Raw genomic sequence first — 24,834 nt, 5'->3', positions numbered from 1 at the left:
CACTTTGCACTCCTATCGTGTGTTTTTATTGTGTATTTGTTGTTGGAACGTTGGTGAACAACCCCCTACAGGATATCTGTTGAAATAAAGCGCTTTATAGCTCATCGGATTCCTCCAGTTTTAATACATTTTATTCTGATTCTGGCGACAGGGCGTGGCTATCACTTCAATGGGCGGGGCTACCAACGCCGTGGGCGGGGCTACCAATGGAATGGGCGGGGCTACCAATGGAGTGGGCGGGGCTATCAATGGTGTAGGCGGGGCTACCAACGCCGTGGGCGGAGCTACCAATGGAGTGGGCGGGGCTATCAACGGAGTAGGCGGGGCTACCAATTAAGTGGGCGGGGCTACCAACGCCGTGGGCGGAGCTACCAATGGAGTGGGCGGGGCTGTCAAGGTAGTGGGCGGGGCAACTAATGACGCAGGCAGGCGGGGCTATAGTTTGAACCCCCCCCACCCCTTCCTCAACAACCGCCCCGAGCGCTCCCATTGGCTTAGGCCGTCTCCCAGGGCGACGCGGTGTAAACACACGCCGCCCCGCCCCCCCCACAATGCCGCGCGCCGCCCTTGCGTCTGCCTCGCTCTCCTCGTCGGCTTCAACACAAAAAAACAAGCAAATGGACTTTCTTAATTGGGCGATGAATTAAAAACAAAAGTCAGTCGCGTCGCTCCGATTTCCCAGTTGACTACTGCTAACCGCGGCGAACGCAAGGCAGGGGAGGAGGAGGGGGGGGGCTGAAGTCGGTGAGGCGAAGTTGGCCTGGGAAGGCGAGTTAGCCTGCGTTTCCGTGTCGACTGCTGACACCCACCACCACCCTCCTTGCGTTAGCCACATTAGCCACGGGTAATTACGCGAGCCGCATTACTCACTCGAGCTGCATTGCGTTCATTAGCTGCATTGCCGTCATCTACGCGAACGGTGTCGGTTACATTACAGCAATTGCATTCGCTTGCATCGAAAGCATCACGTACAGCATCGCCTACGTTAAAGTAGCTAGGTTGATGTAGCTACATCAACGTTACCTTCGCTACTTAAAGGTAACGCCACCGATAGCACAGCTGTATAGAGTAACGCGTAACCTGACGGGATACCTGACGAAAGTAACGAGTGCTGTAACATGTAATCTGACGGGTAAATGCGAACAGTAATCTCAACAGGTAATCCGACGGTCGTGGTGCCTGTAAGGGCGCCTTGTGCTCGTCTCTAAGGGGGTGGTGGTAAGTGCTGTTAGTCGCATCGCTTGACAACGGCATCTCGATACAACCATGAACACCGACATCGACTCGCACATCCTTGTGAAGTACGACATCAAGAAGCGGCTCGGCAAAGGGGTGAGTACGGGGGTTGGGGTTGGGGTTGGCAGACACAAGGGGTTTGGGGACCCAAGGAGCCAGCAGTAGCTGCCTTCTTTGGCGTGGTCGGTGGGGCAGTTGATTAGCGACGTTTCTGCGTTCACGTGGGGGGCGTCGGTGAGTGACATGGGTGGAAAAAAACCCGATTTTTCCAGCGGCAGGCATCGGGTGTTTTCTTTAATACAATTAACCCCGATTTCGTGGAATTAAAACCTGGTTTAATGAATACGAAACTCTGATCCACAAGGCTTAGGCTGCTTCCTCGTCGGTGCTGCTATCGTACTCTGGGCCATCGGGCACGGGGTAGTCGTAGAATGCGGGCAGGTTGGTCTTGATGAACACGAGCTTCTCCACAATCGTGGGCGCCAGTGAGTTCCTTAGCTTGGAATGGACGAAGCCCATCGTTGAGAAGTTGGCGAAGTGCGGTTCTGCAATTAGAACCAATTAAACCGGATTTCTCCCAATCTCAGATGATCGGGTTTAATATAAAAATACAATTAAACCCGGTTGTAAAAAACCCGACTGTGCCACCCTTGGTGAGTGAGCGAGCCAGTTGGACGACTCCAGGTGAAGCCACATTGTGACTATTGTGAAACGTTGCCAGTGAATGGTCGAAGCGAGCAGTGGTGTTTTGCTCTGCGGTCATCGTGTTTGAGATTCGTGACCCGCACACGGTACTTGTGGCCTATTCGTAATTTGTCCAGTTGTGTAGGAGGCAGACGCATCTGCCATGGCTTTGACTAGACCAAGATCGAGGCCCAAAAGTGGCAGCCAGGGACTAGGGAGGGGGGAGGATCACAGGATGGTGTCCAGTGGAACCAGAGGCTAGGACCGGGGCCAAGAGTGGAGACCGTGGACTTGCGAGTGATGATCTGGGACTAAGAATTGGACCCGAGATCAGTGCTGGAGATGTCCTATCTCAAAGACAGACTGAGAAAGGATCAGGGACTGGGAGAAATATACCAGGAACTAGAACCATTTTATGTTCACTCAAGCACATTGTTTATAATTGATACCCAACCACGCCAGTGGTGGTCCAACAATTTGAGATGTCCATTTCGAAGAATTTAATGTGGGTATAAATTTGTGTACCCACAAAGATGCGTTTTATTTGAGTACAATGGCAACCAATTCGGACTATATTTTTGTTCTAGTGTGTCCACTTTTGTTCATAAAGGGAGAAATGCTCATACGGTGGCGTTGAACGTATTTTAATTAATTTACTTTTTCATACTAGTGGGATTGGTAATGGTGCATTCTCTTTCGTTTACTCGTAAAGTCACAAGAGTCATTCCGCAAGACAGTTTCTGAAGCCACAATACTGTATATATATGACTAGCTTATTTGCCCGTCCTAGAACGGAAGCTGTAATGTTTACGAATAAATTTAGCAGAGTAGAATTGTATCTTGCGTAAATTTAATGGCAGTGATTCTTGCACAAAACTACGTCATAAAAACACCTCATTTCATTTCACTGTAGCACTGTATATAACTGACCTTCAATTTGTTCAAATTCACAGCTCTGATATTCTCTTCTGCTTTCGGTCGTGGGATTGAAATTAATTGGAAATCGATACAATATCTGGAAAATCACCGATAAATTAATATTTTACCATAATGTAGAAGCATAAATTAGACTTACCTTTTGTTTTAAGTGCTGAATAAATAAAGACACCAAATCCACTTTGTTGCTGCGTATAATTATTTATTAGATTCACTTTCAATAAAGACACGTCAAACTTGAAACGAATAAAAAAAAATTCTGCGCGAGTGTAAAAATCCACCCGCTCATGAATATTAATGACGGGGGGTGCGGCATGTGGAGTGACGTCACGCGCGTTACACACAAACAGACATTCTTGGCTCATTATCGTAGTAATTAACTTCATAATTATACCTCATGCATTTTTGGGATGATGTTGACGTTTTTTTTACCGAGGTTGACTCATTTAGTTATAAGGTACCCCACCCAAAACAGTTGGGAGGATTCTCACGCGTGGCAGAAGTTTGCCTTCTTTGAATGACGATAATTAGCGCCAACTTGAGGACTAATGATAGTTTATATGTATGTTGAACTTCTTTCGCACCGTACATAGCCAACTGTGGTAATCGGAGGTGCGTTTGGTGATGTATGCAGGCCTATGGGATCGTGTGGAAAGGGGTGGATCGGAAGAATGGCGACGTGGTCGCAATAAAAAAAATATTTGATGCCTTCAGAAACCAAACAGACGCCCAGGTATGTGCCAAAAAAAATAGCAAAACCCATTCTCGACATGATATCAAGCTGTGATTCAATGGAAAAAAGCCCTCAACAGATGACGTTTGTGATAACCAATGTTTAAATTGTTTTGTATCTTTTTCTTATAACAGAGGACATTCAGAGAAATCATTTTCCTCCAGGTATGTTAACAGCGTACCATTTTCATTTCAGACATTTTGCAAAACATCTACTTTGTCTGGATTTTTAGGCCCAATTATAAAATATTTCTGTTAATTTCGACAGGAATTTGGCGATCACCCCAACATCATTAACCTGCGCAATGTGCTTCGTGCTGATAATGACAAAGACATCTACCTGGTGTTTGACTTTATGGGTGAGTGGTCAAATTTACAACGCACACATTTTAAGTAAAAATGTAATCATCTTCTTGACTACTACGTAGGTTTTCAAAGTTGTCCTACATAGTTCTGACATTCCGAACAACACGCTGTACAGCCCAAAAACGTATCAGAGAGCTAACCTGGTGAACGGTTGCAATGTGCAACGTCTAACACCCACTCTGTGTGGCACAGACACGGACCTCCACGCGGTGATTCGAAAGGGGAACATTCTGAAGGACGTGCATAAAGCCTACATCACGTACCAGCTGCTCAAGGCCACCAAGTACATCCACTCGGGCAACGTCATCCATCGCGACCAGAAGGCAGGCCCTCTCTTGCCACTTGTCGGGGCTCCGCTAGCCGACAGGAATAACAAGCGTGGTTAGGACCAGTAGAGTGATTCTTGATTTAAAATGATAATGCATACAATAATAGTTTACAGCTGCTTGTCAAGCCACACTGTGTTGGGAATTGAGGTTTGTTTCACCTGGTCAGTTAGCCATTCTGCTCAAAGATTTGCCCCCCCCCCCCCAAACATTCATTATACAACGTAATTTACCACGATCTTAAACAACTCAGCGACTCGTTAAGACTTTGCCACATGATAGGCATTCCCAGATTAAGTTCATTAGCTGCAGCCTCTCCATTGCGCTATGGCGGGAGACTGACTATTAAAAACGCGTGCGCTTGGTGTGTGCGCGCAGCCGTCGAACGTATTGCTGGACGGCGAGTGCTTTGTGAAGCTCTGCGACTTTGGGCTGGCGCGCTCGCTGAAGCAGATCCGCGACGAGCCAGGTGACCCGGCGCTCACCGAGTATGTGGCCACCCGCTGGTACCGCGCTCCCGAGATCCTGCTTGCGTCGCCCAGGCGAGTTGGTGCTGCTACTCCCCGTTAATCGAAGTTGTCTTGTGGTTGTTGTTGTTTGACTTGCATCCCACTGGGATTTTTGCACAGCGTTGGTGTACGGTGTTTTTTCTGCAATATTTTGCTGTCTTTTCTTGGATTTTATGTTTGCACTTAGTCACATATTCACTTTAAGATGTTTTCTTGTTCATGTTTTTTTGTTGTTGTTGCGGTTGCACCCGATTCAAGAGCCGAATGGCTCACAGGGCTATACCTAATAATTGAACTTGCATTAATATCAGGCGAGGGTAAAACCGGAATCACATGTAGTTGCGGATATACATGGATATCCGGTTGAGTGATGGGTCAGGAGTGTGATTTTCTTCTAAATTTGCTGTGTACCCCTGTACCTGCATGTGTTGCGTTGAGCGGAGAGGTGGTGCAGCACTTGACGAACCCAGTGACATGTGTTCGATTTCCGGCCACACCAGCCACCTGGGTTGCTGTAGCAGCCTTAATACGTGCTGACTAACAGCACTTTTCCTTTTAGCTTCTTAAAGGCTATATGGGGGATCTTTCTCTTCGTGGTGGTCCACTGGTTTGTGCACTGCTCTAGGAACCCATCAACCTGGCCTCATTCCCCATACAATTATAATATCAATGTCAAGAAATATCTGAACAAGTCGTGTACCTCTGCTCTATTAACTCTACTTGAAATGAGTACTTGGTGTGGTGCGTTAACGTTAGCACCAAAGAGATGAAGGCATTGATTGTGTCGGTCTTCGACACTAGCGAACAGAATTTGTGCCAAACGGTCTTCCACTAGGCTGACCGGGGTATCTTTGTGTGCAGGTACACCAAAGGAGTGGACATGTGGAGTGTCGGCTGCATTGTTGGTGAAATGCTGCTGGGGAAAGCCATCTTCCCAGGCACCTCCACCCTCAACCAGATCGAAAGAATCATGAGCGTCATCCCACAGCCAAGCAAGGAGGGTGAGGGCACGCGCACCGTCTGCTGCAGACAGAGCAAACTGCTACACACACACACATAAAGGGTCATCATTTAATATTTAAACAACATGTTGATCATGTGTTGCAGATGTTCTGGCCATCAAATCAGAATACGGTGGGTCTGTGCTGGAAAAGATGGGGAGGTAAGGTTTTATTTTGCTAACTGCATAGGTCGTAAAGTTATTGCCTTTTCACATTTAAAAAATAAACCTGTTTGTGCCAAGATAGTTTTGGCATTTCATTGAAGTTTCTGCTCACTTGTCCCGCCGGGTGCACACGATCGACACCCTCCAATTTACGTGTACGGACCCGAAAAGGGCAGAAGTGAAATGTTGCACGAGCGGCATTCCTTGACTCGTGTGTGCGCGGTGCGAGCAGGCAGCGGCAGTCGCTGGAGTCTCTGCTCCCGAACGCGCCCCCCAACGCTCTCGACCTGCTCAAGCGCCTGTTGGTCTTCAACCCCGAGAAGCGCCTCACGGCCGAGGAGGCTCTGGGCCACCCCTACGTAGCCCAGTGAGTCCCCTGTTCGTTGGAGGCCAAATAAGGTTTTGGGTTCGTGTGATTTACCCTACAATTTTGGATGCAATTGTCCTGCAATTGCTTGCCCATGCCACTGTTGGAGGAAAGGCCTCCGCTTGAGGCAGCTCTGTAGAGACCCTGTGGGGGGTATTTGGCCTACTCTTCCACACTGGCCTGATATCTTGGAAGAGGTGGGAGTACCCATGTACATTACCCCACCATACGTCACCCGCTTATTGACTAATTGTGGTGCTGTCACCATTTATACTGCTGGGTGGACCGAACTGGGGGGGATTTGAGAAATTTGCTCCATTGTTTCAACCACTTTGCCAGTTGATTGAGCTGGCGACCTCTGGAATGTAACTATGAATTACCCATGACAGTGAAATGGAATGCGTGTAATTCAAAATTAATTCTTGCTTACGATGCCCAGGAGACAGACCAGAGCGCTGGGTGTAACAATTTGCCCACCTCATGATTCAATGAATTGTCACGATTCACGGTTGCAATTTAATTATATTATTTGTTTCACGCTGTCGCGAATGTAGAGGCCTCTAGTGGCCAATGGGTTAATGTGAACCCATTATAATACATACGAATAAAACATTTTGATCCTTATATACGTGATTTGATGAACGCAAAGCGGGGTAGGTGAGGTGGGAGGAGATATGGTGGAATGAGATATGAGGACACTGTATGTGACTTGAGAAAAAAGATCTGAGTAACCGAGCCCATGCAATTATGAGGCTTGGGCTCAGAAAGACCAAAATTGTGAATTTCATAATCATTACATATTGATGATGGCAGCATTGCACCAATACTGTTCATCAACACATTCTCGCGCGCAGATCTGGGGCTCGCCCTTCAACCAGAGCTGGCCAAAAGCAGGAGATACTTGTTTGTCTGGTTTTCGTATGTATTTTTCATTACAAGATTTAAACAATCATAACCCCTGTTAAACATGAAAGGGGTTCGAAAAAAAAAACAGTAATCGTCATACTCATATTGGTTGAGAAAAAAAAGGTTTGCTGGCTTCCTTGGGTGCAAGTGTGCATGTGTGATAACGTCATCTACATCCCACAGCAATGACGATGAGCGAGCTCTATAGGCCACCCTTAAATTAATGACGTTCATTTCGCCCCAGGTGACGGCGTTAGTTGTGTTCAATTTGACACAAAAACACATAGCGGGGGCTGGCCACCACAAAAAGGCGACCGTCTCCCACCAAAGTCAAGTCCTGATCCCCTTCTAGGATCACGCCATCACTATCCTAGAATTTTACCCAGATCCAGAAGAACGCTGGCGAACAGTGGCACAACGCAGACGTCCGGAATAAATGCCTAGATTTGAGACGGAAAGAACGCACCTCCTGACTTTGATATTCCTACAAGACACTAGCTTCCCATCATCTGCATTAGAACATCAACAAGCCGATGTGCACATCTTTACAAAGGAAACATTGAAGGTAAGCCACAGTGTGATTGTGGCCATGCAATCCAAACGATAGTAAAACCGCTGTAGCCTGTGCTCCTTAAAGTTCAAGTTCATTTATTAGGTATAGCCCTGTGAGCCATTTGGCTCTTGAATCGGGTGCAACCGCAACAAAAAAAAACAAAAACATGAACAAGAAAACATCTTAAAGTGAATATGTGACTAAGTGCAAACAGAAAATTCAAGTAAAGACAGCAAATTATTGCAGAAAAAGCACCGTACACCAACGCTGTGTGCAAAAATCCCAGTGGGATGCAAGTCAAACAACAACAACTACAAGACAACTTAGATTAAGGCCATCAGTCTAACTCCGTACTACAACAAACAAACATGGCCAAACCAAAAAACAGAGGCGGAAGAGCAAAACTACACGAACGCTGGACTGCAGCCCTCTTGTAGTGTCTTACAGAGCTCGACATTAGCACCTAGCCCGTGAACGGAATAGCCCAACCTTGAGAACAACACCACGTTTACATGTTCGTCTTAACGGGGTTGTTTCCATAGTCCTGCCGTAATCCATATTGTGTTGGCTGCTACCACAGGTTCCACAACCCGCAAACGGAGCTAGCGGTAGACTATGACGTGGTGCCACCCGTGGACGACGACACGCGGCTCTCCGTGGCCGAGTATCGCAACAAACTTTACGAGGTGGGGAGCGGTCGCGAGGTGGCCGGTGGCTGCTGGTGAAACGGTGCAAGGGCAGTTGACTGACCGTCCTCGTGGCTTGATGAAATTGTCTTTATTCAGGGTAATGAATTCATTAAAAAATATATATCAATTGTGGTGCACACTGTTGCATCTGGCTACAGGAGTAATGTGAATAATGATGATTTCGATTTAAAGCTTTCGTGACTGCAGGGATTCATCTTCTTGGTTCTTTCGGTAAAGTCACGTAGAAGGGAAATAATAAAATAATAAATAATAAAAATAAAACATAATAAAATACAATTCTCACGACGTGTCGGAAAGACGCTGACCTGTTCTTCACCTGAGGACGGCTGCTTGCGTTGTGGCCGAAACGTCGTGAGAATTGTGTTTTATTATGTTTTATTTTTATTATTTCCCTTCTACGTGACTTTACCGAAAGAACCAAGAAGATAATGATTATTTGTTTTTTCATATAGTGCCCTCCTATACACGCCAGGCCGTCCCAGAGCGCTTGACATGACAACTCAACACATTTGAAAGGGCACCCGCAATGGCAGCTGTCCCTTTGGGCACAGGTTGACTCAGCACCTGAGTCAACTTGCAATCGGGAATTTGTCTGATAATAGCGGGCGACGATTCCTGCGATGTATAATCCCAATAGAGCAATTCAAATTGAGATTAAAATTTCCTAGAACGATCTGCATACAAGGTATACCAAAATATAATGATCGATTCTCACACACAATTCTATGAAATTGTCATGTGCCTAAGAATAGATTTAAATGATGAGATGACAGTGTCAAATGCCTACTGATGAAGACAGTGATAGAAAGAGAGGAGTTGTTCATGCCTATCATTAAAGCAATGTTTCCAGGTTGGAGATTACATTACCATTAGTGCGAAACTATGCATTGTATTCATATAAGCAGTCATGTTGTGATTACAGCACACTGCATGACCAACCTTTCAACCACAGAGTTCGATTCACAGCCATATCTGAACCGATCCTGTACCTCGTGTGTTTTTATAAACATCAGCGTTGTGGTGACAATGGCGACACGGCACATTGCTGGCCATATCAACCCCCTATTGTGCTGTGCCGACTTTGATAGGTGCTTGCTAACAGCACTTGCCTCGCTAGTCTATATAACTAAGGGGCGTGTGGGCGGGGTTCTTTGTCTTCATGTTCATATGCTGCCAGACCACACGTCAATTCCTCAACACGTTTGCTCTGTTCCTAGTTGATCCTGGAGAGGAAGATGGATGTGCGTAAACATCGCAAGGAGAGTGGCCGGAACGCACATGGCAAGCCGCAGCGTTCCTTCGACAGCGAGTCGGGGGAGCGGGACCTAGCGCAGCGTTCCCAGCCCGCGGCCGGTAAACCTTCTACTCCCTCCCAGCATGCCGCGCACAGGCATCCGACCAACCCCACCGAGGCGTCGGAACCTCAAACCAACGCCCAACAGGAGGAGCTCCAACCTGCAGCTTCCCAGCGTGCGCTGGGGCAACCCGCAGCTTCGCAGGATGCACAGAAGCAGCAACACGTTACTTTCCACGATGCGCAGAAGCCACCGGTAGCTTCCCAGGACGCACAGAAGCAGCAACACGCTGCTTTCCACGATGCGCAGAAGCAACCGGCAGCTTCCCAGGATGACCAGAAGCAACCGGCAGCTTCCCAGGATGCACAGAAGCAGCATGCGGCCGTGGGTCACCAGGTGTCGTCACGCGGTGCCCCTGGGCTGGGGGTCTCTGGCGGTGTCCCTCTGGCAAGCCCCAAGGGGAAGGCATCAGTGAACCCCATCACTCATGGCACGGATCAGGGTGAGGCCGCCACCACGTCTGGACTTCCGTCTGCTCCGTTTCGGTCTCAGATATTAATGATACGTGAAGACACTGTGTCGCGTTGAATGGGCCAGAGGTATGCGTTGTTGTGTTTTATGTGTACACAGGATGATCCATTTCTAGATACCACACCAATTTTTAATGACCCTCTTACCATCTTCTAAACAGGTGACAGAATACCGGGAAGCAGTGGCTCTATTAGAGGAGAGAGTTCAAATGTGCAACAATTGTATTGAAATTGGTCAGGGACATTTGTTTTTTACATCACAATTCTTGAGCACAAACCCAAAAGGCCAGAAATCCAAGCTGCCAGCAACAAACAGCACTATTAAATGTGTAATAGATAAGTGTTAGTAGGTTTATTAAATTGAACAAGATTATAGAGAATTTGGCAAAATAGACGATGTTAGAAAGGGAATTTAAGCAGTGCATTGGAAGAAAAAGAAAAAATTGTAATTTGATCTGCAGTGTTGTGAATGAACAGTGTGGATGAGCCTTCAACATTGGTGGGAGAATCAATGAGTGAAGTTCACGGGAACAGTAACCATGGTAGCAGTGATAGAAGAATGATATGGAGGTGACTGATCACCAGTGAGCGGGGGTGGCTTTGAAACAAATGTTGTTTTCTCTCAAAATTTTCCCTATTATTTTCATGCGGTATCTGTACATCGATACTATGGGTGTACGTATAAACACAATTTCTTCGCCTGCATCTCACATGTTTAAGAAACCGTCTTTTCTCCTTTTTTGTTTTTAGACGTGGAACACAACGCAGCTCACAAGGTTCCCCAGAACGCCCATCCCATTGGCGAAGAACACGGCAAAGCGGGCCGACCGGCCAATCAGGGACCGGCGGTTCGGCAAACTACAAACCCACAGTCGGCAAATTATGTGAGCGCATCCCAGACACCCGTAACTGCAGCGCTATCAGCAGCAGCAGAACGCATAACCAACATTATAGCCACACGCGCGATTAATTAGCCTTTTAACCGAGTCACCCGGTATGCGCCTAAGCTTGTGAGACCTTGACAGATGAGCAGAATTTGAGCCTGCATGGGTGACCGTGATTGCATGACCAGGTGTTATAGGCTCCAGACCGTCATGCATGACCAGGTGTTATAGGCTTCAGACAGTGGGACTGTGTGGTGGACAGCAGAAGGCAGTCTGGCAAAATCAGTTGCACTGTACTTCTATGCTCCCGCATCTATGCTTCCTGCATTTACCATCCTGCACTGACCAGCGTGAAGCGTAGTCAAATAACTCCCACGACCCCGCACGGCATGGGGAGTAAATGACTCCTAATCTCCTATCATTGAATACTTTTATACAACGTACTGTGATCTTTGCGGGCACCTTTCTTCGCGCTTCTGTAGTGCCCAAGAGCTTTCTCGGCGTTTTTCGCGCGTCCGGCACCTCTCTCACAGAGCGGCGGGGCCGGCGGTCCCGTTCCCGTGCGCGTTCTACGCAGGTAGCGCCGCTGGCCGCGAAGGAGGAACGAGGGGCCAAGTCGGCGCCCGCGTGCCGTGAGAAGAGCCTGGCGCAGCAGCACCGTGCCAACGCCGGGAACCGCATGCTGATGCGCGAGGAGGCGCGCGAGCTGGACCTAGGAATGTCGGTCAGCGGCGCGCCCCTCGTGAGTCTCTTCCCTCACGTGAGGCCGGCCGACCCGCGTGCATAAGTGCGTGCTCGTGTCTCAGTCTCAATCTGCCCCACGTGGAGACGACACTTTAGCCACCCTCATCGCCACTCGCGAGTAAATGTTCATCGTATGACGAACCGATACGTTCATTTATCTCCCCGATGCGTTTTCCGGTCGTACCCCGTGTTGTTCAGCATTTCACATGCTAAAAGCTTCATGAACTTAACATTAAACCCGAAAAAAACACAGCTCTACAGCACAAGTTGCTAAAATCCAGGCAGCATTGTAGTTTTCAATTCTCAAAGCTGAAATTTAGCAAAATTAAATAAACTATATTTAACGTGATGGGATTTTTGTGCAGTCACTTGTGATTGGGTTGAAAACCATCAACTGACTTGAGAAGCCAGTTTTTTGACAGGCGGCTGCCCGAATTCAAAATTCAAACCCAGGATTTCAATGTTGTCCACTAAGTGTGCTATCTGGCCACCTCTGATTAATATTGATTCTTAACATCGCAATACTTATGTAATGTGTGTCTGACGAGGCACACACTGGGATAGGAGTTACCACACTTTATTCACTTAACAGTAACAGCTACAACAAGGCTATTCTACACCTCAACGAGAGAGAGGGAGGATTCTTCGTGCCCGGAGCCTCAACACTCTCGGCTCCCGCTTCCACCAGTGTGACCATCCACCATCCGAGCTCCACACTCACTGTCCCACACTGTCCCAAGGCCCCGCCTCTTCCCTTTCTCTGCCACGTCACTTCCCCTGACTCTCCCGATGGCACCCGAGCCAACGTGACAGGCCCCTCGAGTCCCCATCGGCAGGCAAGTGCAGGTAAGGGAGCGCGTCTCCTCGCAATAGTCACACCCCAGGGACGTCATTTACGGCCCTACACTTGCATTGAATCGCGTGTAGAGAGAGTGCATCATCCCATATCGGAGAAGAGATCACAGAAAAGATATCACTTCCATTTAAGTGACCTCTTATCCACACTAGGGGGTATTTATACTCTTCCACACAACCATAGAAATATTCATCGCATGGCAGTCAAACCAATATTTACATTTTCCGAATAGGTATTTGGCCAACTCAAGTGAGAAACCAGATGTAATCACAAAAATGTTGGTGCAGTGATTGGCAACCGGTCTGGGATCATGAACTCGCTTATACTCGAGAACCCGCTTTTAACCGGGGGCAGCTTACTCGATTCAAACTGGGGACCTGCGCTTGTAGAATTGCTGGCCGGGTGGAGACGCTGGCCAGGACCACCGCGTGTGGTTTGGGCAAGCGGCCCCGTGTTCTTCTGACACACGCACGTGGAAAGGAGTGCCGGCGCACGTTAGAGGGCAGGCGCGGTGCGCCGTGTGCCACGTCATAAAAATGTAGTCACCGTCACATTCTCCACCCCTCAACCCTGCGCCAACCGCCCCCACCCCTCCCCATCGCAACCGCCCCTGGCCTGCACGGTTTCGCGAGTGTTTTGGTCACATGCTTATTTTTAACACCGGGTGAAACAAGAACGATGCAATAATGCATGACGCGTGGCCCACACCCACCGACAATTATGCGGTGGCATCTTTCCTATGCGGCACGGTAACGCAACTCTGTTACGCAGGCACGCTCAAGGGCATCCCATGCCTTTGTTCTGTGTAGAAGGTGTATAGGTAAAGATGCGGCCCTGAAATGTCATGCTAACGCCATTGCAGGCGGAAGGCCCTTTCCGCCATGAAAAGGGAGGTCAAGGGAGCCTCATCTAGAGGGTATTTGGCCTAATCTACCGCACTGGCTGGTCATCTTGAAAGAAGCCGGGGTTTCCACACTTTACCGATCGAATGTGATTGTGGCAATTTTTTTTGCTGGGTGGACAGAGTCGTTTGGGGGTTGGGGGGGCCGCGGTAGGTTAAGAAACTTGGACCATTGTTTTCACTTCTGCAGTGCGCGAACACCACGGCGGCTCCCTTTCTACATGCGGGGAATTTTAATGCTCGTGCCGTTTCGTAACATTTAACATTTCAGTCTGGTTGTACGTACATGTCACAGCTGCCTTGTCAACCCACTGCTGGGTGGTGGCCGCCCCACAACGCATGTGGGCTGACGGGGGTTTTTATTTTTACTCTTCTTCACCACGCTGGTCAATGCCAGCTTGGTAAAGGTGGGGAGCGTAGAAGTACAGTAAGAATGTATTTTTTGCTGCAGTACCATCTCCTGCTCGCCGCCACGTAGTCCCCGCAGCAGCCTATAGCAACTGGATTGAGCGTTGTGGCGGCGGTTGCTGGAATCCGTGCAATAAACCGATTGGGAGATATTTCATAATCGAATTTCCGAGCACACCCTCACCCTCTCCACACTGACGCATGTTGATCATCTGATAAAGCCTGCTTCTGGGTGCATCCAAAGGACGGAGGCAAGGTGGTGTAGCCCGCTGCGATGCCGCTGGGGTTGCCACCCGTCTCGGTTTTTCCGGGATCGTCCTCGGTTTCAGGTAGATGCCATCCTGGGAAATCTTCAAGTCTTCCCGGGGCAGAAAAGTCTCGGTATTTTATCAGTTGTGCGATACACCAGTTATATGCACATCTATTTAAGGAAGCCTGGTCAGGTGACGCAGTCTTAAATTAAACTTATTTATCTAATTTACAAATTTTGTTGTCAGATTCGTTCTTCATTTTGAGCTGTAGCGATGATAATTGTCGCACTAAACGCTTGTGCACATGACAATTCATTTGTTTGGCTGTCGAGTGGTTGAGGCTTCAGAAGACAGATTTTGTCAGATCACTCTGTGGCCTTACCCACAAATGACTTGTACTGCATGTAGTTCTCCCTCCTTCCTCCATTGCAAGAATCCTCTTCTGATGATACGTCCTGCTTTTCCACACCTCCAGGTGGTAGCAATCCTACACGCTGCATGTCCAAACCCACTTTCAGACGTTTTGCTGTGATTATCGTTATCTCCCGTGTGCCCACCTGCCGGCTCTCATTCCGACTTTTCTCCCCGACTGCTCGTGGCAGAACCAGCGTGGACAGTCAGCGAGCCGGGACACTCGTGCCGCGGGAACGAGGTTCAGCCGGAAGGTGTTCGAAGGAGCCAAGAACGTGGGCGCAGCGGGGGACCCCAAGGCGGCCATGGGAAGCTACTCGCAGTCGTACGGCACCATCAACCAGAGCAGCCTGCAAAGCCTCAAGAACCTCAAAATATGATGGGGGGCGGTGGGGGGGCGTGGGGGGATTGTTACCACCAAGACGCAGCGGTAGCACAGTGGGTCCCCCCCAACTTTTGGAAAACAAAAAGTGTGGCCTCTATAAGGTGGCCAGTGGTCCTGATTTTCCCCAGGAATCGTCATCTTTTTGCGAGGTAACTGCTGTCCTGTGGAAATTAACAGGTTTTGTCAGCTGTGTAATAATACGCCACTCAAGACAATGCATTTACTCGTTCTCCTATCTGGGATATTTGTTCTTCTTCCTCACATGATGTTGTCCTAGTGTTTTTTTGTACCTCAGGAGGTAGCAAATCCTAGCGAAGAGTGGTCTGTGAAGGGGGAGCGAGAGAGGGCTTGTGCGGTCCATCGCAGTGCAGACTGCAACGTGCATCTACACACCCAGGGATCTCCTCCCCTGCGAGAAGGCTCGCAGCAATAGGTGTGTGTGCGTGTCAATGAAAGGGACATTTTTAACTATCTATATTATATATGCAAACTTTGTACTTTGTGGATTGGTTTACTGTGGTGCCTTATGTTATGCTCGAATCGTAAACGGCCTTTTTGTAAATATCTATCGCGTCAATGTTTGCGCAGCAACGTGCATGTAACCACACGTGTGAACGGCGGGGAGGTGGTGATCACTAAAGCATTAATGAGGGAAAGCGGTGAACATTTATCACTCCTCGGAGCACCAATGCGGCCTCACTAGGATGTGGCAGCTCGCAATCGTGACGGACCGCTTTCCCGGCAGTATAGCCACGGCGTTGTAACATGACCACGCGCGCTTGCCCCGTGCTTTCGTGCCTTATTCATTCAGCGCAGTGCTTGGCAACGCCGCTATTATTACCACCACCACGGCTGTCATAGTCACCGCTGTCGCCGTCGTAACCGTATCCACCCAAGCTGGTGTTTATTGCAATGCCATTTATTTTTTAAACTCTGCAACAGGTTCCGCTACAAATGTAAAGTTTTCTCGACGTGCGTCACATTTATAACGTGTAAATTGGCCCCGTTACATAACCACTGTAACTCGTGCACAATCAAAACATTTCTCTCGTTCCTTTTGAAAACGCACAGAGAGGGAGCGAGAGAGAGAATCTCACTACAGCTGCACTTTGCAACCTAATTATTTAATGGGTGTATGTATACTTGGTAAAACGAAAGTTTATGTTTTTAAAGGGTGATCATAACAAAGGGCTTTCCTAAATTCCCGCGAGCAAGTGTCACGTCTTTTGTAAATAAGCCGTGGCGCTCTTTTTCATTTTAGAGAGTTTGTGCGTTTTTTATTTGAGTGTGAAGTATTTGCCATTATTATTAATGAGATGCTGACGTTATGGATGCAAAATTATTTGGGTAAAGATGTGTTTTTCTTGTTGTCCGTTGTTTACAACCCTTTTTGTTCTGCAATAAAAAGCTCACCAGAGTACCTCCGTTAAAGTCACCCTCTGTGCTTCGCTCGAGTGTGCTGTAGTGGGCAGTGCTGTGCAGCTGCTGTGTTTGCAGACTCGGGGTTCGTACGCGTTCACGTTTCATCCGGCGGATGCGGTCGCAGCGACATAGTGTGCACGTGTGTATGTGCGTATGTTAAACTTATTTTGCACCTTAGATCTTTCGGTAAAGTCACGTAGAAGGGAAATAATAAAATAATAAAACAATAAAATACAATTCTCACGACGTTTCAGCCACAACGTAAGCAGTCGTCCTCAGGTGAAGAACAGGTCTGAGGACGGCTGCTTGCGTTGTGGCCGAAACGTCGTGAGAATTGTATTTTAGTATGTTTTATTTTTATTATTTTATTATTTCCCTTCTACGTGACTTTACCAAAAGAACCAAGAAGATGAATCCCTGCAGTCACGAAAGCTTTAAATCGAAATTTATTTTGCACCGTTCGTCGCCAACCATGCTAACCGGAGGTACGGGGAAAGGACAACAAACTAAACAAAAAAAATAAGTTTTAAAGAAGTTACTTTTTAATACACATTTTAAAAAGTGCATAGCTTCAGTGGCTTCCTAATATTGGAAGAACCAGTGTTCCAGACGTCCGCAGCAGCGCATGAGAAAGCAAGCGACGCGGTGACGTCTTTGCGTAATGTTTTGCAATCCGGAGGTTCGCGCGTTCAAATCGATCACCTGGTGCTGGAGTTGAAAATTAAGTTTCTTAAATCCCCCCACCCCCCTACCTCTTGTACAGCCAGCGGTGTAACTGGGCAATACCACATTTAGTCGATCGGCAGATCACGTGTCGTGGGGTACCGTGTTGGTCCCCCGTGACCTCTTCCAGAACGCCTCGTCAGCGTGGAAGGTTCGGCCAAATGCGTTCTGAGAGGGGTGGTCTTTCTGCTCCATCTCGTTGGAGGCCTCTTTTCGCCAGCAGTAACGCGGGCGAGTAATTGCAAGGCTGCGCATTTATGTTTAATTGTACTTTGCGCGTGAACACCCCCCCCTCTCCCCTTGCTTGGCACACCGCTGCGCCATCAGTGGTAGGCAGCTGTCGTGTCAACAATTATCTACCACCTTGGTACACATTGCAACTTGAAACTTTTTGTCATCACGCTTTGTGACCGCAATATGATCAGCGTGTCTCAATCCTCGCGGCACCCCCACGGGTATTCCTCAGATTGCGTGCTACAAAGCCCCGCACATCTCATTGGACGTGACCGTCCCTCCCTACAGTCAGCCAAACTTGTTCCTAACACAGTTGTATGATTAGTGGAAAAACCACGTAATGTTTTCTGGGAAAACAGAAATGCAATAAAGACAATTACAGTTTTCAAATTACATCAACCACCACACTGCGGGTCAAAACATTTATCCCTCTGCCTCTTCTCTTGCGCTGCACAACTTTGAAATGTTCCATCGCCCCCTTTCCCAAAATTCGTTGAAACTTTTGCTCAATTCCAATGAGCGTAAACACTTTTATCAATGACAACCTTCAACTTGGACCTTTGGGTGTGTGCTCAGCGACCGTGATTGAAACAACAATCTACCCCCACCTTCCCCACTTTTGGATTATCTTGAAGTTCTTCACCCTGGAATGCGACCCCCGACAGCCGTCCGAGATGCACCTTGCATCTTGGCCAAACATCCTGGCAAATATTTAAATGGCTCTGATTAGCGAATGGAATTTACTGCGCGGATGACTGGCGCGCTAACCGAATTCACGTTCAAAATTCGCGGACGTTCGCATCCTGCCCAACGACTCACTTGTAGGGAACATCGTGATAAACGGTCCGGGCCCGGGCCTGTATCAGCATCGCGGTCCCGCTTTGCTGACGAAGGGCGCGCGCTGATAACGCCAATTAGCACAGCGCGTACCGCTGCGCGGTCGTGCGGCATTCCGCGCGACATAATTCGCTGTCACTCATCGCCTCGCAATCTCACGGCTGCGGCAGCCGCCGTAGGGGGTGAACGAGCGGAGGGGGTGGGGGGGTGCCCGGGCTGCCGACGGAGTCACGGGGAACCCCGGGCGGCGCGTTCCTTCTACGACATGCCCGACTCGTAACGTCAGTGTCGCGTTGCGTGCCGACCTGCCCACCTACCTCATCCCCCACGCGAGTGACACCCAGGGCGTGACTTACATTTCTCGCGAAATATATTTAGATTTATTTTTTTGGCGTGTGTGTTCCCAGGGGGGGGGGGGGTCCGCTGGCCAGACGCGGCGTGGTCGGCACGTGCCCAGCAAACCCACGAGCACGCGGCTGATGTCGCCTTCGTGCGGGGATTTGTTTCAGACGGAGTTGTCTGGTGGGGTGAGTTCCGGAAAAATAATCTCCACCCACCACCCCCTCTGGGAAGGGGGTGATTAAGTGCTTAACCGAACTCTTAACTGCACTTCAACTCCCTTAACTGATCTTAACCGACAGTCCGCTGATTACACTCCACGGATGTGTGTTGAACTTCTTTCGCGCCGTACGTCGCCAACCGTGCTAATCGGAGGTGCGTAGAAAGGACAGCATACTCAACACAACGAGCAGTTCTAAAGAAATGAGTTTTCAATCTCGAGGATGTAAAAGAGCATAGCTCCAGTGGCTTCCTAATATCGGAAGGCAGAGCGTTCCAGACGGACGCAGACGCGCAAAACACAAACACGAGCTGCAGGGCCAGGGCTCTATCCACTCAATGGTGCTGTTGGTATTCACATTGATCATCGTGGGTCGGGAAGTCTCACTTCTGTAGTTCCCTGTCGTGTAGCCCCTCAATTCCCTTACTTATAAGGATGGTATACCACTACACGAGGACATTTGCTGTTCGCATAGAGGCCATGATTTCACGGGCAGAGCCTGCACAATTTTCCCGGGGCAATTTAATCGCGCTATGAAGACGAATCGTTATCCTCGGCCGAGCCTTGCAAGTGTCGCCGAGTACCGATCTCCGAGCCATCGAAGGCACCGTCCTCTCAAGATGCGTTTCGTCTTTGTTGTGGCCTTGTTGCACTCATAATGTAGTCGCTACACCACTGGTAGTGTAGTCACTACACCACTGGCGTAACGGGGGCTTAATGGTCGTCACTGGCGACAGTGACCTCTCTCCCTCGCCATTTCCACTGGGCCCTGCGGGGTGGCGTTGAAGAGCCCCGTCCCCGTCCTCGAGCGACGCGGTCAAACCACTGCAGCTTCCCAGCAAACATGCCAACGTTCTCTCAACGTTGTCTCAACGTTGGCGTGTGGTTAGAACCTTTGACCCAACGTTGCACGTTTACTGGCCACCTCCTCGTTGCTACTGCACAGCAGTGGCTCGTGTACCCCCATCTCTTGTTGGCGCAAAGCAATTGATCGTCAATAATAAATGGACGGGTATATCGAATTCACGTGCAAACCGGTCAAGCTGTTGATGTTTCACACACACACGCATGACGCTGCTGCTGCTGTTGTTTGTTTGTTCGTGATGTTTGGTATCTCCAACCGTACAACGATAAGTCGTTTTTTTTAACCCTCTTTATCTAATCAATGTGTACCGTTGCACTGTCATCCAGGTCTGGATGGGAAAAAAGAGAGATTCGGTCTCAACGAAGTCTTACTTGGGTTGTAAAATAAATTATATATCGATACTGTATAGGAGGGAGCGGTGGTGCAGTGGTGAGCACACTGCGAATCCAGTTATCAGACTTCGGTTCCCGGCCACCCACCCACTGTCCTCTCACTACCCCGCACGAACCATCGTGGTGAAGTATGGTCAAACAACCCCCAGGACTGTCACAGCGTGGAAGAGGCATTCAACATTGGACTGACAACGGCCTGCAATTTATTGTTCTTCGAAAAGTGTGTCTCTATCTATTAAGGCGCACACATCCGACACTCTTATGAAGGTGCCCAGTCAGTAATGAGGTAGCAATGCCCACACTTTAGCCCACCACACACAGCCTGTACGCAGTGCCGGATGAGGCTAGTGCGGGGCCTGCAGCATATGTTATAAAGATTCCCTAAATGAAAAAAACCCTATAAATATAAAAAACAGATACATTTTTTACTTTAATAGTAAAGTAATTGTATTTTTTATTTGCTATACAGCCAGATAATACGACAAATCGCTAACCTTAAACACCCAGTCGTTCATAAAAGTTGAAGGCAGTCTAGTACTATAGCAATAGAGCAAGTGCAGAATCACTGAGTCGAAATTGAAAGCTTGAAAACATTTAGCGCGGGGCCCTTTAAAGTGTGGGGCCCGTAGCTACTACATATGTAGTAGCGACTACATGTGTAGTAGCTACTTTTGCTACTAGGATCATCCGGCACTGCCTGTACGTATTTTGTATGTTGAACTGCCAACTGTGTTAATCGGAGGTGCCTGCTGGGCGATTAACCCAGGGTTCGGCAACCAAAGTAACAAGAAGGGCCATTTTTTTGGTTCGAATTGGCGACACGCAACTCGATATTTCAATGCACTGCGCGTGGTGAACACGAGACGGGCCCGTCCTTAATAAATCACGTGCCACGAAGCGGTCCCGAGAGAGCCGCGGCTTGTCGACCCCTGGGGCTGACCCCACTTACAAAGCTGGGTGGTTACAGAGGCAGACGTTGGCGATGAAGTCAACTGCCGCATCGGGAAATCGAATCGAAACCGAAACCGGCGACCCCTCGAGCGTGCGCGTCCTAGCGGTGCTCAGCCCATTGTACGCCTGCTCGTGACAGCTCCCCCCCCCCCCCCCCACGAGGTGCAGCCAATTCACACGGAGGAGCGGCGGTACGAATTCACGATGTGTGGGTGTGTTGTCTCTCTCTCTGCTTGTGTGTCTGTCTGCGTGTCTCCGTGTCTACCTGATGACGAGTTGCTTGTGTTGCAATCGAAACGTCGTACACTATTATTTCTCTATTTAAGGCCTCGACACAGAGGCATTGGGTCTCTGTGTGTAGTTTATTTTCTCTCCACGTGACTTTGCCGAAAGAACCAAAGGGTAATTCCTGCAGTCACGAAAGCTTCAAATCAAGTTTGAGTTCACGATGTATCGTCTCGCACCCGGTCAAACGGTATCATCGCGGGGGGTGGCCGATCGCGTCGCAATCCTGCGCCGCCCCCCCCCCCCCACGTAAGAATGCTGACGAGCCTATTCCTGCCCGTCGATGGGGCTGGGCTCGCACTTTAGACTGCGGGCGACGCGGAATGTCACGGAACACGGGGCATCTCGCGCGCGCGCCCTGCCCGCAGGAGAAGGTGGCCGACCCATTGCGTGACCCACCGTGACCTCGTGTGCGTGTGTGGTGGGGAGTTTTTTTGTTTTATTATAAGCCCACCCCGTCGAATTTTCACCGACACTGTGGAGCTGTTCGTGTTTAGAGGTGGGCGATGGGCCATGCCGAGGCTTCACTTTCCCGTGAGCTGAGAGAATCAACTCTCACTCGTGGCTTAGGTTTAACCCAGGGATTCGTCTGTGCTGGAGGATTCAGCAGAATTGGTTGCAGCGGCGATGCTCCAGAGCTCAAGTCAATGAGTTAAAATCCCAGCCAGGGTTGAATAATCATCCCCATTATCACTATCATGGTCGTCATCCCCACCATTATCCCCATCACCTTTCAATGGTCCTTAAAATTTGCAGCACTTGGCCATCCTACACCATAAATCGGGAGAAAAAAACGAGTTAAAATCCCAGCCAGGGTTGAATAATCATCCCCATCATCACTATCATGGTCGTCATCCCCACCATCATCCCCATCACATTTGCATGGTCCTTAAAATTAGCAGCACTTGGCCATCCTACACCATAAATCGGGAGAAAAAAACGAGTTAAAATCCCAGCCAGGGTTGAATAATCATCCCCATCATCACTATCATGGTCGTCATCCCCACCATCATCCCCATCACCTTTGCATGGTCCTTAAAATTAGCAGCACTTGGCCATCCTACACCATAAATCGGGAGAAAAAAAGAGTTAAAATCCCAGCCAGGGTTGAATAATCATCCCCATTATCACTATCATGGTCGTCATCCCCACCATCATCCCCATCACCTTTCCATGGTCCTTAAAATTATCAGCACTTGGCCATCCTACACCATAAATCGGGAGAAAAAACGAGTTAAAATCCCAGCCAGGGTTGAATAATCATCCCCATCATCACTATCATGGTCGTCATCCCCACCATCATCCCCATCACCTTTCCATGGTCCTTAAAATTAGCAGCACTTGGCCATCCTACACCATAAATCGGGAGAAAAAAACGAGTTAAAATTCCAGCCAGGGTTGAATAATCATCCCCATCATCACTATCATGGTCGTCATCCCCACCATCATCCCCATCACCTTTCCATGGTCCTTAAAATTAGCAGCACTTGGCCATCCTACACCATAAATCGGGAGAAAAAAAGAGTTAAAATCCCAGCCAGGGTTGAATAATCATCCCCATTATCACTATCATGGTCGTCATCCCCACCATCATCCCCATCACCTTTCCATGGTCCTTAAAATTAGCAGCACTTGGCCATCCTACACCATAAATCGGGAGAAAAAAAACCGCTCCTCACGCAGGGCGCGTACATCTCTCGCTTGAGAAAAAAAAGAAATTGGGATCCACTGACCTCGTCTGGGTTTTTTTTATAATTTATTTTCGCGACACGGGCGGTGTGGGACTGCGGGACATTCCACGGCTGACTTTGAGAGCGACGTGAGCGCTCGGCCCGTGAACGCAGAGGTGTAGCAGTGTGTCAGCCCTGACAGGTACACTCTCTGCCTCCAGGTGGGTGCGTGTGTGTGTGCGACGGCTTTTTTTCCCCCTGACTTACGGATCGAGAAACTCCCCAGCTGCGGCAACAGCACGCAGCAAGCAGCAGCAGCAGCTGTTGAAGCAACAGCATCCGAGTCGTGGCGGCTGCTGCTCAAAGTGAAGGATGGTTTCGTTTTATTTGTTTGTGTTTGGGTGATTTGTTTACCTTTCTCGTACTTTGCACTCCTGTCGTGTCTTTGTGCTGTTTGTTGTTGTAACGTTCTTACCCGCCCCCAATGGATATCTGTGAAAACGAGCTTCATAGTTCATCGGATTCCTTCAGCATAAATAAATATTCCGATTCTGATAACTCGTCAAAAGATTAAAATTTGGGGAAATTAAAAAAGAACCCTGTTATGAATCCATCCACCTGAGCTTGATTCCTGGCTGTGGATAACATCAGTGGCGAGTTATAGCTGCACCGGTCCAGTAAGCCAATCCACGGAGAGGTATGCTCTGACATCCCCATTGTTGTACTGAACTTCTATGCTCCCACATATATGCCGGACGCCTTCATCTCCACACTCTGACCAGCAGGATGAGGTGCCGTCAAACCGTCCCTTTGACAGTCACTCCGTAAAGAGGCCTTCATCCACCAGTGGATTGGCAAGAGGCAATGCGTTGTTATTAATATCACTTATTCTCTATTACCCACCATCCATTCTTCGCTTGTTGTCCTCCCCGCTCGTACTAACGCCTTCACCGTCCCCCAACTCCCCATGGTAACCCATCATCAATCCACTCATCTCATTTCAATCGTCGTTTGTTCCACGCATCGTTACCATCACCACCACCTCGTTTTACAAATATCCCATCCACTCGCCAAATCATACTTGCACCGTAGTGAGTTCACTGCACAGCGCCTCGGTTAAGGCGCTATATAAATGCATGATGAAATAAGATCTCTTAATATCCAATGCAGCATAATTACCGGATGGATTTACAGAGTTTATAAACTCCCCGTTACATAGTGTTTTTTTGTGTGGTAATCTCACGGTGCTTGAGATTATTGCGGGCTGATCCACCCTTTGCCGGCTTCGTCTGCCCGGGCCTACCGTGAGCCGCTCACGAAGTGACGGTGGAGACATCCACCCCCCCCCCCCCCCCCCCAATGAATCTCCACAAAAGTTCTCTGCCATTAGCCAGCGTCACTACCTCGCTCAGCCCCAAACCTCCACTTCTCTTGTCGAGCGGCTACCGCTGCCTCTCCCACCTCGTCTTGTTACTGCCTTCCCCTGCTCCCGTGTCCGCCCCCCACCCCCCCCCCCCCACCTTCGAACGTTCGTGTCGCACATCGCCGAGGAAGGGGATTCTGTCCGGGTTCACCCGTTTCGTGTGGCAATGCGGAATTTCCACCCCGTGCTAATTCGAGTGAGAAAGCCCAAGTCTGACTTTTGACCTTTTTATTGTTCTATCAGAGTATATATTTCTTCTTAAAGTTTTGCTGGCTGGCTGGGACGTGTGCGCGTTGCTAGTGTACGCGGATTAAACCG

At 48.8% G+C, this 24,834-nt stretch overlaps 1 protein-coding gene across 2 annotated transcripts; it reads left to right on the top strand.

Moving 5' to 3' along the window:
* Positions 1-544: 544 nt before the first annotated feature.
* LOC144945931 (extracellular signal-regulated kinase 2-like) lies at positions 545-16,568 on the top strand. 2 transcript variants are annotated; one of them, XM_078874601.1, is made up of 14 exons: positions 545-1,332; positions 3,491-3,589; positions 3,724-3,753; positions 3,857-3,947; positions 4,147-4,277; positions 4,659-4,822; positions 5,651-5,790; positions 5,897-5,951; positions 6,187-6,321; positions 8,361-8,466; positions 9,708-10,287; positions 11,066-11,199; positions 11,777-11,941; positions 14,968-16,568. In XM_078874601.1, exons 1-14 carry the CDS (start codon positions 1,267-1,269, stop codon positions 15,148-15,150), a joined length of 2,079 nt encoding a protein of 692 aa, XP_078730727.1. In that variant the 5' UTR covers positions 545-1,266; the 3' UTR covers positions 15,151-16,568. The 2 variants fall into 2 exon arrangements, with proteins under 2 accessions (XP_078730727.1, XP_078730718.1); XM_078874592.1 differs by having other exon boundaries at positions 14,962-16,568.
* The last annotated feature ends 8,266 nt before the right edge of the window (positions 16,569-24,834 follow it).

This window comes from Lampetra fluviatilis, chromosome 2, assembly GCF_964198595.1.
Source record: "Lampetra fluviatilis chromosome 2, kcLamFluv1.1, whole genome shotgun sequence".
NCBI lineage: Eukaryota > Metazoa > Chordata > Hyperoartia > Petromyzontiformes > Petromyzontidae > Lampetra > Lampetra fluviatilis.
The sequence above is the reverse complement of the archived record's forward strand: the minus strand, read 5'-3'. Positions and strand labels throughout refer to the sequence as shown.